Source organism: Carassius auratus, chromosome 50 (genome assembly GCF_003368295.1).
Source record: "Carassius auratus strain Wakin chromosome 50, ASM336829v1, whole genome shotgun sequence".
Lineage (NCBI taxonomy): Eukaryota > Metazoa > Chordata > Actinopteri > Cypriniformes > Cyprinidae > Carassius > Carassius auratus.
Window position 1 is genome coordinate 16,810,105 of NC_039292.1, and position 19,514 is coordinate 16,829,618.

General features: G+C 39.7%; 1 protein-coding gene across 2 annotated transcripts in view; it reads right to left on the reverse strand.

Annotated features, from left to right (window-relative positions):
• Positions 1-19,514, reverse strand: part of nup160 (nucleoporin 160) — a 79,181-nt gene that overhangs the window by 41,277 nt on the left and 18,390 nt on the right. For both annotated transcript variants that reach the window (XM_026239459.1, XM_026239458.1), the window contains exons 9-15: positions 7,339-7,423; positions 7,179-7,247; positions 5,818-5,901; positions 5,575-5,745; positions 3,595-3,694; positions 3,279-3,444; positions 3,070-3,194 (exon numbers count right to left, since the gene is read on the reverse strand). In XM_026239459.1, the coding sequence (XP_026095244.1) occupies positions 3,070-3,194; positions 3,279-3,444; positions 3,595-3,694; positions 5,575-5,745; positions 5,818-5,901; positions 7,179-7,247; positions 7,339-7,423 (800 nt within the window). The remainder of the gene's footprint in view (positions 1-3,069; positions 3,195-3,278; positions 3,445-3,594; positions 3,695-5,574; positions 5,746-5,817; positions 5,902-7,178; positions 7,248-7,338; positions 7,424-19,514) is intronic.

The following is a 19,514-nucleotide window of genomic DNA, read 5'->3' on the forward strand; positions in this document are numbered from 1 at the left end:
AGGACTGCTGATCTGAGTTGTCCAAAAGACAATTGACACCCTTCACAAGGAGGATAAGCCACAAATATTCATTGACAAAGAAGCTGGCTGTTCACAGAGCGCTGTATCCAAGCATGTTAACACAAAGTTGAGTGGAAGAAAAAAGTGTGGAAGAAAAAGATGCACAACCAACCGAGAGAACCACAGCCTTATGAGGATTGTAAAGCAAAATCGATTCAAGAATTGAGCAAATTGAATCGTTGTAAATTTGCAAAAATCATTCTTGAATCTAATTGAAACACAATGAATCATGAATCGAATCCTACCCAAAGATTCACAGCCCTACATTTTGATAATACATATTAACAAATATTTAATATATTACAAATATTGTTAAATTCATAATTGTTTTTATTAATAGAACTTGACATAAAAATACTTTTTTGTGCAGCATGTCTTATCCAGACATTCAGAAAAAAATGTTATTGAATAACTTTACTTCTATATTTTTAACGGGGTCATATGATGCAGCTAAAAATATATTTTTTTTTGGTGTAATTAAATTATGGGGTTTAAGGTAAAAAAAAAAGATCGATCTATCTATCTATCTATCTATCTATATATATATATATATATATATATATAAAAATTATTGTTCCTCTATGCCCCGCCTTCTGAAACACGTCAATTTTTACAAGACTCGTTGCTCTGAAAAGCAAGGTGTGCTTTCATTGGCGAGCTATCGGGGGGGTTTGATTGGCCAAATACCTCAAGAGTGTGATGGAAATGTTATGCCCCTTAAAATATTGTGATGCCCTGTCTGTCTGGAGCGACGAGACATAAACATAAAACCCATTATAAACATGATATAAACATGATTTCTAGTCGTGTCCTCTTTTGGAAGGATAAACAAAGTAGTTTTGCTTTCTCAATGAAACCGTGTCGCACAGCGGCCTTGAGTGAGCACCAGGAGCTTGTAACACTCCAAAGAGAAAGGAAAAAATTAAACCACATCATATGACAAAATTTAAATGAGATCATATGATTTACTTTAACGAATCAAGACCATCTTCACTATCAATATATCAAATGTAGTAATTTTGAACTAAGATATTGCCACAGATAAGAATGGATTCCGAAAAAGTAAGATTTTTGAGCAAAGTACTGACATATGCGTTCTCTCACCATCAAGGGATCTATACTTTTCAATTAATCTCAATGGACGCACAGCGCACCTGTATTTGAAGAACTGCAAACTCTTTGTGAAGGTGCAAGACTCGCCGTCGCTTTGCTGATAGCTCTGTTTCTTACACATGCAAAGGGAGAGAGCAAGAGTCTCACCACGCTGAATCGACGTGCTACATGTTAACTATATTGTTTGTTGTATTTTCCTGTCAAAATAATGGAGTTCATTTAGAATAAGTTAGCTTTTTAGAACAAGCAGAAGATAAGCTTGTTCTCCGGTAGTGGGCGGAGCTAATGCACAAATGGCAATTTCATTGGCTGGCACTGATCTATTACCGTCCCTGTTTTGATTTCAGCAAATCAGTTCGACCGAAAGGAGACAACGTGATTAATATTCATGAACCCAGCAGCTCATCAATCCATAGTGCATTGTATATTGTTAGTATGGTAGTAGAAATAGTTGTAGAATTATCTTTAATAATTATGATCTATTACTATTTTTTTTGACCAACAATATCTTAAGCATCACCACCAGTCCTAAGTTCAGTTAAAATTACAAATATGCATTCATACATGGTTACCAAGTTTTAGTTCTAATCACTAAAGTTCTATCATTAAATTGTGCTTAATACCATAATATAACGCTTGAGTGACTGATTAAGAAGCTAAGATTTAAGAAGCTGTGCCATTTTACAAAGATAAGCTAATTGGAAACATTTATATATCTGTGTGTGTGTGTTAGAGCTGCAACTAATGATTATTTTTTCTGTCGACTAATCTAACGATTATTTTTTCGATTAGTTGACTAATCTAACGATTATTTTTATTACTATAAATAATCTAATATTCTTTTTTTAATTATCTAATGAATCCTTTGTATAACTTTACAAAAAAATATATAAGTACAACTTCTAATATAATATTTCAACCTTTATTCATTTTCAACCAATGTGGTTGAAGTTTTTACAGTATAAAATACTAAACAGGCAAAGAAAATTATTTTACTATGGTAAATATGAGTTTATGATGGCGTTTATAATTAAACCATAGTAGCCCCAAATTTACAGTTGTCTGAGACGTCATGAAATGTTCTTTAGCATCACAAACCATAAAATGTAGTAAGGGTTCTGCTATGGTTTAGCATGGTTTCCAGAGATCTGGAGCTGATTCGGGGTAGCTCGGTGGTTTGTGACTGTTGACTTATCGCGCGCTTTCTTTTAAGGGGCCGTTCACATCACGTCTTTTGCGTGCTCAAGTTCGTTATTTCCAATGTAGGCGCGCGATAAGCGCGCTCATAATGGAAGTGACGCGGTCGCGATGCGCTCGTTTTTTCCAGGGGCGTCCGCACCGCATCGAGTTAAAAACATCTCAACTATCCAAAATGCCGCAAGCGCAAGAATATCAGACCTGAACCAGGAAGTTGGTCACCAGATCACATGGTAACCAGTTAAACCGTAACACCGGAGAGCGCCAAGATGTTTTCCTCTGAGGTGCTCGCGCATCGCAGTTGTGCTGCCGTGGTACACCATATCGGTTTTGTGAAGGGAACAAAGGGCCATTTTATTTGTCCTGTTTAAAGTATTCCCATACTTTTGATAGCAGTGGTCTGTTTTTGTGATAGAATGCAACTTTCTCCATTCCCAGTATGCCATTGCGTTAGATGTAAACAAACAGTGTGACACGTCGACGCATTTCACGCACGTCAACGTATTTTTGTAGTAGACGTAATCGGTGACGTCGACGAGTCGTTGCAGCACTAGTGTGTGTGTAAAATAGTATATCAGTCTGGCGAGTAAACTGAAAAATGTACTAGCCAATGGCGATTATATAGCCATGGTGTGCGTAGAGGGTTGTTTTACACAACGCAGACACCACAGAACACTTAAGGTGTATATAAAGTTGTACCAGTGTGTCTGGAGTCGGTCTCTGCATCAGTCTCCAGGTCCAGTTCCCTCAGCAGCATGTTTATTGCAACAATAGGGTTGTTGATGTCTTGCAGTTTGTTTGCAATGTCCTGAATCAAATTCACACTGGAGAAAATATTTTACTTTAGACATCAAACTGATCAGTTACTGATGTGACTGCATTAAATCAGTCATTTAAGGGATACTGACTTGTCACTGGCCAGAAGTCCATCCAGTACTTTTTCTGACACTTTCTCTGGAGATAGCAGGTCCTCAAGGGCTTTCTCCATCTCATAGGCCATGTCCTCTGGAAGAGACTCGTTCACCATGCGGAGACACTGAACGAGCTGCAGGATGTCACGGCTCATTTCTGAATCTAATAAAAGACCATCACTAATGACTGTTAATACGACTCGATTACTTCATGTCGACAGCGGCTGGTTGTTTTACTAAGTGGCCAGTTAATGTCATAAAAAAATTGCAGAGCAGATCAAACAAGCAGTCTCTCAAGACATTGCCCTCTTACCCTCAGCAATTGGAGTATCCTCTTCAGAAATCAGGTAATCATCCGAGGACAGGTAAAGATGGTCAATAGCAAAGCAGGGCAGTAAGAAAGACACAAAGCCCTAGAAAAGTAGAGTAAAAAGATTAGCTATCAACCGCTTTATGACCAAAGCTGATATTTGACATTTTTTAATTACTGTCATTGGCCCATAGGTTTTTGGTCTCACTGGTGAGAGCTCAAAATGGGACTTTTTAAAATGTTGATGGTACTAATAATCACATCAAAGCACATCACATCACACCAGCTCATGACATTTAATTCACTCCCAAGTTTTCAGCTCTCATAATTTTTTTTCACTGTCAGATCTAAATATAAGGCACAAACTATAACAAAACATCTGTCATTCAAAAAAATATGATTTTTTGGCATTTAAACAATTATTTTACGATCTAAATTTACATTTAGTCATTTAGCAGATGCTTTTATCCAAAGCGACTTACAAATGAGGAGAACAGAAGCAATAAAATCAACAAAAGAGCAAAAATATGTAAGTGCTGTGAAAGAAAATTTGTTCATAATACGTTTTGTCTTTAGTCATGTCACACCACTCACGTCCAGTGTAGACAAAGTTTTGTTGTTTTATCACTTTCATGTGATCTTTTCAATGCAATTTTTACATAATTGAACATCCTTTAAATTTTTTTTACATGTTTTATTTATAGTTATTAATAGCATTAATACATTTTAATCTGTATTTTCCAAATTTACATTCATATTCACTGCATTCTTGTTTATGTAACTGTGTCCTAATTGAGAAAATGTGATTCCCAGTGACCACAGACTTAGCAGACTAGTAAATGTACTAATATTTGTGGCAGCATTTAGCTAAGGTTGTTCAATGTGTTTGTAGCTAAATGGGCTTATTTTTTTTTAGGATGTATAGAGGTCAGTGAAATGGTTCCTAAAACCAAAAATGAAATGATCCATCTTCAAATAAAGAATAATGCTTCAAATAAATAAATTAGTAATTAAACTACATTGGTCAAATCAAATCATGGATGAGAATAGTAGGCTGGTTAGACAACCAACAGTTATGTATTAATGAAACATTATTAACACTTACGCCCGTTTCACACATACTCCGTTTGCGGTGCGTATGCGTTGCATAATTTTTTACGCACCCATGTTAACGGATTCCAGCGTTTACACTGCACGCGGTTGCGGTCCGTCAGTCCTTTCCAGGAGCGGTGCATCTGCAGCGGTGCAATGATCGTTTACGTACAGAGTCTATTTTTGCTGTGCTGCACGCACTGAATTAAAGTGGTAAAAATGAACATGGATTGACAAGGAAATGCAGTCATTTCACAATAAATGTATACGAATTAAAGCCTACTGTGTTTCACGCAACACATGAGTTTTGGCTTGATTTAAAACAAGAAAAAGAGCAACTTAAGAGAAACAAGGCGACATTATATATGCACTTTTATAGAGGCAGAAAAACAAAGTTATTTAAGACCCGTTGGATTGCGTGTAATAAAGATTTAAATGCAAAAGGCACGAGAGGTGACTGTTTCTGTCAGTGGTGAGTTTTAATTTTAAATGTTTGTGAAATCCTAACAGGAAAAGTAGGCTAATGTTGTGTTTAAATGTGCTGCAGCTTGTTTCAGCAACTTATTATAAAAACCTAGCAGTCAAATGCTTTGATATCAAAATAATGGACAAATGTTGTTTTTTTGTGGCTTAAACCGACGCGGATCAGTAGCGCACTGCAAACTCGTCCTGTTTGAAAGCACAATGAGTCCATGCTGCTTCAGCACAACATACGTAGCGCACACGGACTGCAGACAGAGTATATGTGAAACAGGCGTTATAAGAACCAAAATGTGTACCAACAAAGTAAATAGGGATCATTTTGATTTAATATGACTTCTACATAAATGGAAACACTTTTTGGACTTCAACTAAATTAAGTCTTCTAGCTATGAGGCTGAGATCTGGTACCTTCTTAAGAATGCAGACCATGGCTGTGGCAGGGCTCACGTGGAGGGCGAGTGGTGTGGACAGCACATCCTGGTACTGCAGGCAGCAGGCGTAAAACTTGGACCAGAACTCCACCTGCAGCAGCCGGTAGTCCTCCTGACAGAACTCATACTCTGTCACGCTGCCCTGAAGCTGTAAACAATGCTAGGTGGTAAAACAGATGAAGGAGGAATGAGCACAAAGGGTAAAATAGCACAACCTTACCTCATTTTCCACTGTGACCGTGACCTCTTTCTTCAGCTCCTCCCATGACAAGTCAGAATATCGCTCTGTACCTCGTTTGTAGATCTGGACAAAAGGAATTAACGGTTCGAAATAAATGTGACTTTTTAAGACACGTGGAAAACCTGATGTAACTTGCTGTGTCTTTGTGGAGGTGGTCAGACAAAACAAGTTGTTTTGGCTGCTGGATTTCAACAAATGTTGTGGTAAAACACTATGACAAAAAATGGTTGACATTTTTTTCCCCATGACTAATACGAGCCAATGACAAGATGACAAGGTCAATAAACAATAAATGTGACTATATTTACATGCAATATCATTGACGATAAAAGAAGAGACTAAAATGTATTTAAAAAAAATTGAAACTTTACAAAAAGATTTGTATTTTTGTCAACAAAAAAAAAGGAGAGAAATAATATTATTGGATTCTGCTGTACGTGCCCTTGCAATCTGGGAACATGTGCACATGCTTCATTGCGGAAGCACCAACGATGATCTGAAAACACTGACAAACAAGTTAGCTGAAGTTCAGCGATCTCCATGTGAGATGAAATTAAAGTGTTATTCAGCCAGTCTGTGTTAAGTCATGAAATCTCGACTATATTGTTTGTGATTATTATTGCTGAATTAACTCAACAACTGTTTTGTTAATAGAGAAACATTGTTGCAATTTGGAATTACTATTAATGATATATGTTTTATTTCTTTTTACCAGTTTTCATAATGTAGACAAGAGTGAGTGCATATTTAAGTCTTTGACATTAATTTTGAAACGATTAAACAGCCTGTAATAAATCAGTACACTTGATAAAAAACCATGTGTATGAGTTCACATTCGTTTGTTTTGTGTTTATTGGTGTGATAAATTTCTCAAATGACAACAATCATTACAGTTATTATTTTGAGAAAAAAGAGCTCTTTATCAGTTTAACAATTATACAGCATGACAAAAATGGGACTACATTTTCATTGACTAAAACTAGACTAAAATGCTCCGACATTTACCTTGATTTCACAGACAAGGCTTAAGCCTAGTCCCTGAATAAAATGTAAGTCTGAGCTGTTTCAACTGAAAGAAACTTGCACTGATTGATCTTGAAATATGTCGGTCCCTTTGTGTTGTCTCAAGATGCACACCAGTAATGTTTTTTCTAAGGCATGTTTATAAAAATTACTTTGAAATCCTAGTTGAACTATGGCCTAGTCCTGGCTTAAGCTAAGAAAAACTGCTGCGAGGAATACTTAAAGAAAATGGCTTCTGGGAACTTGTTGAATAATCTATTGTGTACTATATTATATACACATATTAATAGTGAACTGTAGTACATTTAGATTTTTACCTGTAAAGCTTTAATGATGGCTGAGGCTGTGAAACGCAGAGGTGAAAAAAGTACATCAAGATATATTTCCTGTTAAAAGAAAACATTGTTTAAGACAACTCAAAATGACGATTTTTGACACCTCAGTTTCAGCATTGATATTAGAAGCAAACGCTCTTACACGTGGGTCTTGGTCTTCACCAACGTGAACTTCCTCCTCTGGTGAAGGCTGGACAAACACCTGGTTCCACGTGCCTGTTGTGTTGCTAAATTTTTAAACAAAGCAGCAAATCAGGAAAAAAAACAGTAAATACTGTATTTATATATTAATGAAGCACTGTGTCACCATTATGATTTCTTCAGTTTTTGTGTTCATCTCAGAAATTAAAACAAAAGAAAGGCAGGCTGGGTAATCACAAAATACAGTTTTTAAATTATAATTGTTATTTATTGAAAAAAGTTAAATTTAATATCAACTGGGCCTGTGTGAAAATGTATCTACCCCTGTACGTACTTATTTCCAAATCTATTAAACTATTTATAATGAAGTTTCAGCTGAACCAGATGCAATAAAACCCAATTGCTGCCGAAAAGCTGTAACTGGAGTGTTCTTTTTGGTAACACTTTATAATAAATTTCATTTATAATTCATTAGCAAACATTAACTAATGCTTAACAGATTATTAGTTCATCTAGATTCACATTCACATTGTTAAATGTTTACTAATGAACATCATTGCCTAATGATTGACATTTGATTAATGTAAATTGAAATGCTTACAAATTTCAGTTCATAAGATCTTCATTGTTGGTCTTTGTTTGTTGTGTAGACCCATTTACACATGTTAACAAATAGTTTATGAATTAATTGTTCATGTTTTTGCAATACCCAATCTAAAATGGAATCTATTCATCCTTTGCAAATGTTTATAAACATTTACTAATCATTAATGCCTTTCTGAGCAGTCATGGCAAAAATTGTCCTGAAAGACAAATTTACCCTATTCACACATTTTTTCTAATCATTCATTAATCATGTTCATGTTTTTGCAGTTGCTAATCTAAAGTTGAAACTATTCATAATTTGTAAATGTAAATGTACTCATCTTTTCATCTTTATAGCCAATTAATCTTTATAGCCATTGGACTTATTTAATAGGTTAAGTGGCTGGTTAAGTTTAGCTAATTGCTTGAAAAAGACATAACTACGGATACACGATATATCGGCCACCATATCGATATCGGCCGATAAATGGTCATTTTTCAGCTATCATTATCAAACCGATAAAATAATTTCCGATATTTTAGAGCCGATAAATAACGCATTATTTCCTGCAGAGACACTTCAGATGCGCACTGTTCACCATGATGGTTTTTAATTGCTTGAAATATCATTGGAAACGCTTCGAAAAGCAAAATACAGTGAACTGCAACGTGCAGGGCAAGTCTGTCATGTTATAATGAAGTGTGTTGTTAAGGAAAGAGCGAATCCACAACGGATGCACACGACTAGCACAGTTATGTTTGCTTGTACATTTACAGTCTTTTGTGCAATTGTACGTTGTAATATTGTGTTTATTTTATGTATATAAACAGAGTTTTCTCATACAGAATGCATTTGGTTAAGCTATGAGGGTTAATAAAGCTCTTCAGTCTGCTGGTGATCAACTTTAGGTCAGCGCACGCAGCTCAAACAGCAGCTTACAACATTAATAACTATGATTGAGATATATACAGTCGTGGCCAAAAGTTTTGAGAATTACATAATTATTAGAAATTGGAAAAGTTGCTGCTTAAGTTTTTATAATAGCAATTTGCGTATACTCCAGAATGTTATGAAGAGAGATCAGAGGAATTGCGTAGTCCTTATTTGCCATGAAAATTAACTTAATCCCAAAAAAACCTTTCCACTGCATTTCATTGCTGTCATTAAAGGACCTGCTGAGATCATTTCAGTAATCGTCTTGTTAACTCAGGTGAGAATGTTGACGAGCACAAGGCTGGAGAACATTATGTCATGCTGATTGGGTTAGAATGGCAGACTTGACATGTTAAAAGGAGGGTGATGCTTGAAATCATTTTTCTTCCATTGTTAACCATGGTGACCTGCAAAGAAACGCGTGCAGCCATCATTGCATTGCATAAAAATGTCTTCACAGGCAAGGATATTGTGGCTACTAAGATAGCACCTAAATCAACAATTTATAGGATCATCAAGAACTTCAAGGAAAGAGGTTCAATTCTTGTAAAGAAGGCTTCAGGGCGTCCAAGAAAGTCCAACAAGTGCCAGGATCGTCTCCTAAAGAGGATTCAGCTGCGGGATCGGAGTGCCACCAGTGTGAGCGCATCTGCACGCACAGTGAGACGAAGACTTTTGGAAGAAGTACTGGTGTCAAAAAGGGCAGCAAAAAAGCCACTTCTCTCCAAAAAAACATCAGGAACACATTCATCTTCTGCAGAAAGTATAGTGAATGGACTGCTGAGGACTGGGGCAAAGTCATATTCTCCGATGAAGCCCCTTTCCAATTGTTTGGGGCATCTGGAAAAAGGCTTGTCTGGAGAAGAAAAGGTGAGCGCTACCATCAGTCCTGTGTCATGCCAACAGTAAAGCATCCTAACACCATTCATGTGTAGGGCTCACTCACAATTCTGCCCAAAATCACAGCCATGAATAAAGAATCGTATCAAAACACCCTCCTAGTTCAAGATTGGTCAACTTCAGATAGATCAACAAGCTGGCTTGTTCAACCGTACACGTCACAAATTCAAACCAATAGCTCACAAACTTTTTAGACATGTTTAAAAACGATCGGGAGATCGGGAAGTGCTCGTAAGCCACTGTGCTCGGCTCGTAATTCCTCGCACATGATACGAGTCGCGACCATACGAGCATACACGATTTCCATCCTATTGAAAAAAATATTTTAAAAAAGTTGCATCCATACTCGTACTACAGCAAAAATCGCACTGTGTTCACCTGCCTTAAGGCACACCTGTGCAATAATCCTGCTGTCCAAGATACTAGAAAGGATAGTATCCTGACAATTATATTCCTTCTTAGAGAAAAATGGTATCTGTGAGGATTTCCAGTCAGGATTTAGACCTTATCATAGTACTGAGACTGCTCTTTTACAAATTACCTGCTCTTATCATCTGATCGTGGTTGTATCTCTCTGTTAGTGCTATTGGATCTTAGTGAATCATACTTATATGACTGCCATCAATTCGTAGCAGTGAATGAAGAGGTATCATATCGATCACAAGTGCAGTATGGCGTACCTCAAGGATCAGTACTAGGGCCGTTACTCTTCATGCTTTACATGTTACCCTAGGGAGAGCTCATCATCAGCTTTCACTGTTATGCTGATGATACTCAGCACTATATTTCTTTGCGCCAAGACTTGATGGCTGCTCTGTCAATTCTTCGTCATCAGTTAGATACCTAGGTGTGCCATTTGATAGCAAGCTTTCCTTAGAAAGCCATGTTTCTAGCATTTGTAAAACTGCTTTTTTCCATCTCAAAAATTAGGGCTGTGCAAAATATTGAATGCGATTTTCATGCACATCTCATCAGTAAAGACGCTCCTTTAATTAGAAGTATATACCCAGCACGTGCGTTCAGATCAGGGTTGTCAGGTTTTCACAACAAATCCTGCCCATTGCTTCTGAAAACTAGTCCAAAACTAGCCCAATCGCTCTTTCAGAAGGTTCCCCGATAAAAAAATTGCCTCCCGGGAGTTAAAATATATACGTTTTTTTTAACAGGGTTGCCTTTGTAAAATTTGCCTTTTAGGGGATAGATATCACGTAATTTGTATTGGGGTCGTTTTGACCCGCGGACATGAAAAACAACCACAGACTTGGCAACACCGGTTGGCATTTACTACACCAAGCCGTAATTCCCTAACAATCTACACAAAATCGATGTTAAAATCGCAGGCGATTCCATGTCGATTTTGAAAACAATTTTGTGTTAGTTGTCGGTATACTACGGCTCTGTATAGTAACTGCTGCTCCACCTGAACCAGTGTTGCCAAGTCTGCGATTGTTTTTAATGTCTGCGGTTTGAAGCAACCCCAAAACCAATAACGTGATATTTGCCCCTAAAATGCTAATTTTACCAGGGCAACCCTTCCAAAAAATGTATATTTTAACCCCGGGAAGCAGTTTTTATCGGGGAACCTCCCGGAAACTCGATTGGGCTAGTTTGGACTAGTTTTAAGAAGCAACTGGGCAGGATTTGTTGTGAAAACCTGGCAACCCTGATCTGAACGCACGTGCTGGAGATATACTTCTAATTACAGTAGTATCTTTACTGATGAGATGCGTTTGATTTTTTGCACAGCCCTATCAAAAATATATCTAAATGACAGCCTATGTCAAATGTAGAAATATTAATCCTTGCGTTTATGACCTCAAGGTTAGATTATTGTAATGCTTTATTGGGTGGTTGTTCTGCATGCTTTAGTAAACAAATTACAGCTAATCCAAAATTCAGCAGCAAGAGTTCTTATTAGAACCAGGAAGTATGACCATATTAGCCCGGTCCTGTCAACACTGATCTGGCTCCCTATCAAACATTGTATAGATTTTAAAATATTGTGTGATGGCCCTTGTGTGATTGTTAATTATCTTTGTTCTGTTGAGGTGATTGCTGATTGGGTTCACCTGGAACCTGTGAGTGGTGCACCTGGAACCTATGAACCAGTGGAGATAAAGCTCCACTTAGTCAAACTACTCGGGCATTCTCTTCTCAGCAATCTAGACATCATCCATGGCCTGATCACTCCGACTACTATATTTTGTTTTGGGTTTATTTGTGTTATAGAGACTTACCATCTGCATTTAAATAGTTATCTTTGGTGACTCTTGTTAAAAAAAATCACTTTTGATTATTTATGCTGCCTCGTTCCTTCTTTTGTCATGACCCTTGAGCCAGGTTGTGACAAAATGGGGGCTCGTCTCATCTTAGATCCAGATCAGAGGGTCACTGCAGTCACCCAGATCCAGTACGTATTCAGACCAGATGGTGGATCAGCACCTAGAAAGGACCTCTACAGCCCTGAAAGACAGCGGAGACGATGACAACTAAAGCCCCAGTTCTAGATGTAAAGACCCTGTAAAGACCTTGTCTCAGAGGACCACCAGGACAAGACTACAGGAAACAGATGATTCTTCTGCACAATTCTCACTTTGCTGCAGCCTGGAATTGAACTACTGTTTTCGTCTGGTCAGAGGAGAACTGGCCCCCCAACTGAGCCTGGTTTCTCCCAAGTTTTTTTTCTCCATTCTGTCAACGATGGAGTTTCGGTTTCTTGCCGCTGTCGCCTCTTGCTTGATTAGTTGGGGTCACTTCATCTACAGCGATATCGTTAACTTGATTGCAAATAAATGAACAGACACTGAATTTAATGATGAACTGTCTTTATCATTTTGCATTATTGAACTAATTTATAATTTATGTTATTCAGTTGCTTTGACGCAATGTATTTTGTTTAAAGCGCTATATAAAGGTGACTTTGACTTTTAGAATTCAGGCAATTTAATAAGATATCAATGTTTAACACGTAGGCCTATGTATGATGATCTAGTTGTTGGGAGCATGGCAGCCCGTGGGAATGGTAAGAAGTTTGTTTTACTTTGGTAATTGTTTGTTTGTTTGTTTGTTCATTTGGGGTAGTGCTGTGGTGATGGGTTTGTTGTTTGAGCAGGGTAAGTGAAGGTTTGTTTTGGCATTTGAAAAACTTTTAGGTGATTTTTTTTTTTTTACAAATTATTTATTGTTGTTGCTACAGTCAACATATAATCCAGGTGACTGTTGTGGGTCCTTGTGTGCATATTGTTGTCAAAAGCAGCTGCATTTTTTCTTGTAGGCTGTAGCAACGGTCCACTTTTGGGCTTGTTGTGCGGGTCCTTGGTAGTGTTGTGGTGAACGTGGGTGAAGCTTTTAGCTTGGGAGCATGTCCGTGGTTTTGGGAGGGTCGCTAGTGTGCTAGTTGCTCTTCCAAGCCAGTGGTCATTAGTGCATAAATACCCACCACAAGTAGCTGAACGAAGACTAGGGATGAGTTATTTAGCTGAGTTGATCAAGAGAGTGGGAAAACTCCATACCACGTGAGGTTTAGTCCTTTTAGTACGCACGAGGAAGCTACACTGTCTTGTTGGGTCTGTTGCTGTGGTTTTGATGTGCCAATTGTAATTAGGTGTAATTGCAGATTGTGATGCATTTGTTGCAGCTCCGTCTGAAGAGGCGTTGGAGCGTTGTACTAGAGAGCAGCTACTGAAGATTGCAGAGCACTTATCTATAGTGGTAGGGGACAAACGCCTTAAAGAGAACATTAAGGTAGTTTTGAAGTCTGAGTTAAGGGAGAAGGGTGTGTTGGCTGTAGACGAGAAAGATGATTCTCCAGTTTCTGCTTCTGCATTTTGGTTAGGAATGAGCCATTTGAGCACCTGATTGTGGACTGTGTGGGTCCGTTACCATGCTCTAAGTCTGGCTGTAAATACCAGCTGTCTGTTATGTGTCAGAATACTCGGTATCCTGCGTATCCATTGAGGGCAGTTACCACTAAGGCGGTAGTGAAAGCTCTAAGTCAGTTCATTTCGGTCTTTGGCATTCCGAAGGTCATCCAGGGGTCCAATTTTTCTTTGCACATGTTTGGTCAAATTTTGAAGTTGTTGCGTGTCCATCATAACCAGTCATCAACCTATCTTCGATTTATGCGCTGGCGCCGATACAGGATGGCTGCCTCCGAGATGAGCTCTGCATATGTTTTTGTGTTTTTGTTAGTTTGTCCTGTCTTTAGTTATATTCCTGCCATCAGTTTCACCAGGGAAGAACTGCTGAACATTCGGCAGAACGCACCACAAGATGTTTTTCCGGATTTCAATTATTCAGATGTTTTACTGAACGTTGTTATCGGAGGAGCGACGGCGCTGATCAAGCGCTTCAGGACGCGCAGACGGGGGAAGCGAGCGGGAGCGCTCGTCAGACTCAGGAAGCGCGGATTTCGAACGCCGTTGCCTAGCATCCATCTGGCAAATCTCCGCTTTCTACCCAACAAAACGGACGAACTCCTTCTGCTTTCTCGGACAAATAAGGATTTCACACACTCTGCTGCTCTGTGTTTCACGGAAACCTGGCTGAATGACACCATACCGGACAGCGCGCTCCATCTGCCGGACTTTCATCTGTTTAGAGCGGATCGCGAATCAGAATCTACTGGGAAATCGCGCGGCGGCGGGACATGCTTTTACATCAATGAACGCTGGTGTACAGATGTAACTGTGTTAAAGAAGACGTGCTGCTCAAATCTCGAAACACTCTTCATTAACTGCAAGCCTTTCTATTCACCACGGGAGTTTCACTCGTTCATTCTGGTCAGTGTTTACATCCCTCCGCAAGCGCATGTGAGCTCAGCTTTACAGAAACTCGCTGATCAGATCACAGACACAGAACAACAACACCCGGACTCTGTTTTAATCATTCTCGGGGACTTTAATAAAGCCAATCTGTCCCGTGAACTGCCAAAATACAGACAGCATGTTACTTGTCCCACAAGAGACAGTAATATATTGGATCACTGTTACACCACAATAAAGGATGCATATCACTCTGTTCCACGAGCAGCTTTGGGACGTTCTGATCACCTTCTGGTTCATCTTATACCGTCCTACAGAAAGAAACTAAAATCAGCTAAACCTGTATCAAGGACTGTAAAAAGATGGACTAATGAAGCAGAGCAGGATTTACAATCTTGTTTTGACCTCACTGATTGGAGTGTTTTTGAAGCTGCTGCCACCGATCTGGATGAACTCACAGAGACCGTAACCTCATATATCAGTTTCTGTGAGGATATGTGTATTCCTACAAAGACTCAACTAATTTACAATAATGACAAACCGTGGTTCACTGCAAAACTCAGACAGCTCCGTCAGGCCAAAGAAGATGCTTACGTGAAGGGGGACAATGTCTTGTATAAACAGGCTAAATACACATTGGAAAAGGAGAGGAATTATTCTGAAAAAATAAGGACTCAGTTCACTTCCAACGACTCCGCATCAGTGTGGAAAAGTCTAAAGAAGATCACCAATTACAAGACACCACCCCCCAGCACTGTAGAGAATCAACGACTGGTAGACAATCTGAACGAGTTTTACTGCAGGTTTGAAAGAACACCCATCACCTGCCCTGAACGCCTCCCCACACAACCATTCACACCATTCACAACTCCTGCAACCAGCCCTGAATGCCTCTCCAAACAACCGTTTACACAATTAACAGCTCCTGCAACCCATCCTGAACACCTCTCCAATCAAGCACTCTCACCATTCACACCTCCTGCATCCCCCCTCTCAGGTGGGGCACCTGCAATTCAGATCAGCGAGGATGCGGTGCGCCAGGTCTTCCGGAAGCAGAAAAGGAAAAAGGCACCAGGCCCAGATTGTGTTACACCAGCCTGTCTGAAATCCTGTGCTGACCAGCTGGCCCCCATCTTCACACAGATCTTCAACAGATCGCTGGAGCTGTGCGAAGTCCCTTCATGCCTCAAACGCTCCACCATCATCCCCATCCCTAAGAAACCCAAAATTAAAGGACTAAATGACTACAGGCCTGTGGCTCTAACGTCTGTAGTCATGAAGTCATTTGAAAAACTGGTGCTGGGCCACCTGAAGGACATCACTGGACACTTGCTGGATCCTCTTCAGTTTGCCTACAGAGCAAACAGGTCTGTGGACTATGCAGTAAACATTGGACTGCATTATTTTCTGCAACACCTAGACAGACCGGGGACTTATGTGAGGATCCTGTTTGTGGACTTCAGCTCGGCCTTCAACACGATCATCCCAAACCTCCTCCTGCCCAAACTATCTCATCTCTCCGTGCCCACCTCCATCTGTCAGTGGATCAACAGCTTCCTGACAGACAGGCAGCAGCTAGTGAGGCTGGGAAAATATACATCCAGCACCGGAGCTCCCCAGGGCTGTGTTCTCTCCCCACTGCTCTTCTCCCTGTACACCAACGATTGCACATCTAAGGACCCCTCTGTCAAGCTCCTAAAGTTTGCAGACGACACCACACTCATCGGCCTCATTCAGGACGGTGACGAGTCTGCTTACAGACAGGAGGTAAAAGAGCTGGCTGTCTGGTGCAGTCTTAACAACCTGGAGCTTAACACCCTCAAAACAGTGGAGATGATCGTGGACTTCAGGAGAAACCCCCCTGCACTCCCCCCACTCACCATCATGAACAGCACTGTGACTGCAGTGGAGTCATTCAGGTTCCTGGGAACCACCATCTCTCAGGACCTGAAGTGGGACATTCATATTGACTCCATCATGAAAAAGGCCCAGCAAAGGTTGTACTTCCTTCGCCAGCTGAGGAAGTTTAACCTGCCACAGGAGCTGCTGAAACAGTTCTACTTCACCATCATTGAATCCATCCTCTGCACTTCAGTAACTGTCTGGTTCAGCTCAGCTTCTAAATCTGACCTCAGAAGACTACAGAGGGTAGTCCGGACTGCTGAGAGAATCATCGGTTCAACTCTCCCATCTATTCAAGAACTGTACTTGTCCAGAGTGAGAAAAAGGGCTGTCAAAATCACTTTGGACCCCTCACATCCAGCACACTCCCTCTTTGAACTGTTGCCATCTGGTCGACGCTACAGAGCACTGAGCACTAGAACAACCAGACACAGGACCAGTTTCTTCCCTCAGGCAATCCATCTTATGAACAGCTGATAATAACGGCGAACACACTACACTTTATATTTATATACACACACACTTAGTATACACTTAAATTTTGCACACAATATATATGTACATACATAACTTCATTTTGTAATATACCTGCCTACAATTGTCATTTGTATATTGTCATTCACTATCTACTTATTTGTATTTTTTTATTCTTTTATTATGTGTTTTATGTTCTGTCGCTGTCATTCTGTTGTACTGCGGAGCTTCTGTCACGAAAACAAATTCCTCGTATGTGTAAACATACCTGGCAATAAAGCTCATTCTGATTCTGATTCTGATCATGCACAGAGTCAGGGGGCCTTGGAAAGATTCCATCAGACTCTCCTGCGTGCATATTGCACAGAAATGGATAGAGACTGGGAGGAGGGTCTTTCCTGGCTTATGTTGGCTGCAAAGAGAAGCTGTGCTGGAAAGTATAGGTTTTAGTCCTAATGACCTATTTTTGGACACAAAGTGCGTGGACCCTTGGCTGTTTAAAGGATGGTCTGGTGGAGGCAGAACCTCCCAGAAATTTGGTTGATTTTGTCAATGGCTTTAAACATCGTCTGTTTGTAGCAGGTAAAATGGCAAGGGAGAAATTGCAAGTGTCATTGAGTAAGATGAAAAATATCTATGATCGCCGTGTGGAGCACCAAGAGTTTAGTCCGGGAGATCAAGTGCTTGCACTGATGCCTGTTGTGAGCTCGACATTTCAGGATAAATCTGCTGGTCCTTATACAGTTGTTGAGAGAAGGTCTGACCTGAATTATATAATAGTTATGTCTTGTCAACCTTCTCAAACCATATTATAAACGTGAGGCTGAGGTAAGCCAGACCATAAGAGACAAGGTGCATCCAGTTCTGCTTGTGAGTTCGGTGTCAGAATCACAGGTGGTAGATGGAGTGCCAGAACCAGATGACAGTTTGTTATATGGTCGTCTAAAAAATTCTGAGACACTTCGTAACCTTGATAGTCTGTTGTTGCATTTGACTGAATCTAAGCATGGTGAGTTGTCAGATCTGATACAGAAATATCCATGTCTGTTTGATGATGTTCCTACATGCACAAATTGGATCAAACATGATATTGATGTTGGAAACGCACAACCAATTAAACAGCGTTTTTACCGCATGACTCCAGAGAAACAAATATCTAGACTCTGAAGTTGCTTACATGTTGGAAAATAATATTGCAATACCGTCACCTTCTAGTTGGTCTTCACCATGTATTTTGGTTCCAAAGGCTGATAAATCGCCCAGAATTTGACTTCAGAAAGGTAAACTCAGTCAAAAAACCAGATTCCCTTCCGTTGCCACGTATGGATCAGGTTGGTTCTGCCAAATTTGTTAGCAAGTTTGTATAGATCAGGTTGGTTCTGCCAAATTTGTTAGCAAGTGACTTGCTTAAAGGATATTGGCAGGTTCCGCTGTTTGTGCGTGCTCAGGAGGTGTCAGCATTTGTTACACCATCTGGACTCTATTCTTATAGTGTCATGCCGTTTGTTTTGAGGAATGCTCCAGGGACATTCAAACGTTTGATGAATCGTGTGTGTCAGGTTTATAAGGTTGTTCCGTTTATCTAGATGATCTGGTTATTTATAGTGACACATGGCATACTCATCTTAAACGCATTTGAGCTTTGTTTGACAGGTTGTCTGAGGCACGTTTGACTGTAAATTTGGCCAAGTGTGAGTTTGCGAGAGGCAACGGTGAATATTTGGGACGTGTAGTGGGGCAGGGCCACTACATGTAGCTCCGGTCCAGGCCAAAGTCAGAAAAAACAGAGACTTAAAACGATTTTTGGGTCTTGTTGGATACTACAGGAGTTTCTGTAAGAACTTCTCTACAGTTGTTTTTCATATGACTGAGTTGTTAAAAGCTAAGGTAAAGTTTGTGTGGTCTAATGAGTGTCAGCAAGCCTTTGAGAACATTAAGTCCCTGTTGTTTTCGTCTCCTGTGTTGATAGCGCCACAGTTTGATAAAACATTCACGCTCCAAGTAGATGCAAGTAAGTTGGGTGCAGTTTTGTTACAGGAGGATGATCAAGGAATGGTGAGACCAGTTAGCTTCTTTTCCAATACATTCAACCATTATCAGTTCAATTATTCAGTGATAGAGAAAGAAGCGCTGGCACTTGTATGGGCTTTGCAGCACTTTGGGGTGTACCTTGGAGGAGGGCGGCCACTTGTTGTGTACACAGATCACAATCCGTTGACATTTTTACTGTCACTGAAGTGTCCCAATCAGAGAGTCATGAGGTGGTCATTGTTTTTGCAAGCCTACGCAGTGGAGATTAGACATATTAAAGGTGTAGTCACGTGCCTCTATGCTTTAAGTGTTAATGCCGTTTCTTGTCGTCTTAAGACCTGTTTTTCCTATGCCTGTTTTCTTAATTTGATTCCCAGGTATTGGGGTTGCTGAAGATGGAATGAAGGGAAGCAGTAGTCTTAACGCAAGTTGAAGTTTAATGTATATTTCTATTTTGGCTGTTTATATATTCGGCCATTTATTGTATTGCGGTAATTTTGTAATATTTAATGATCTGGATAAAAAGGATTATATATATGAATGCTGTTCATAGACTTCAGTTCATAATTCAACATTATCATCCCTCAA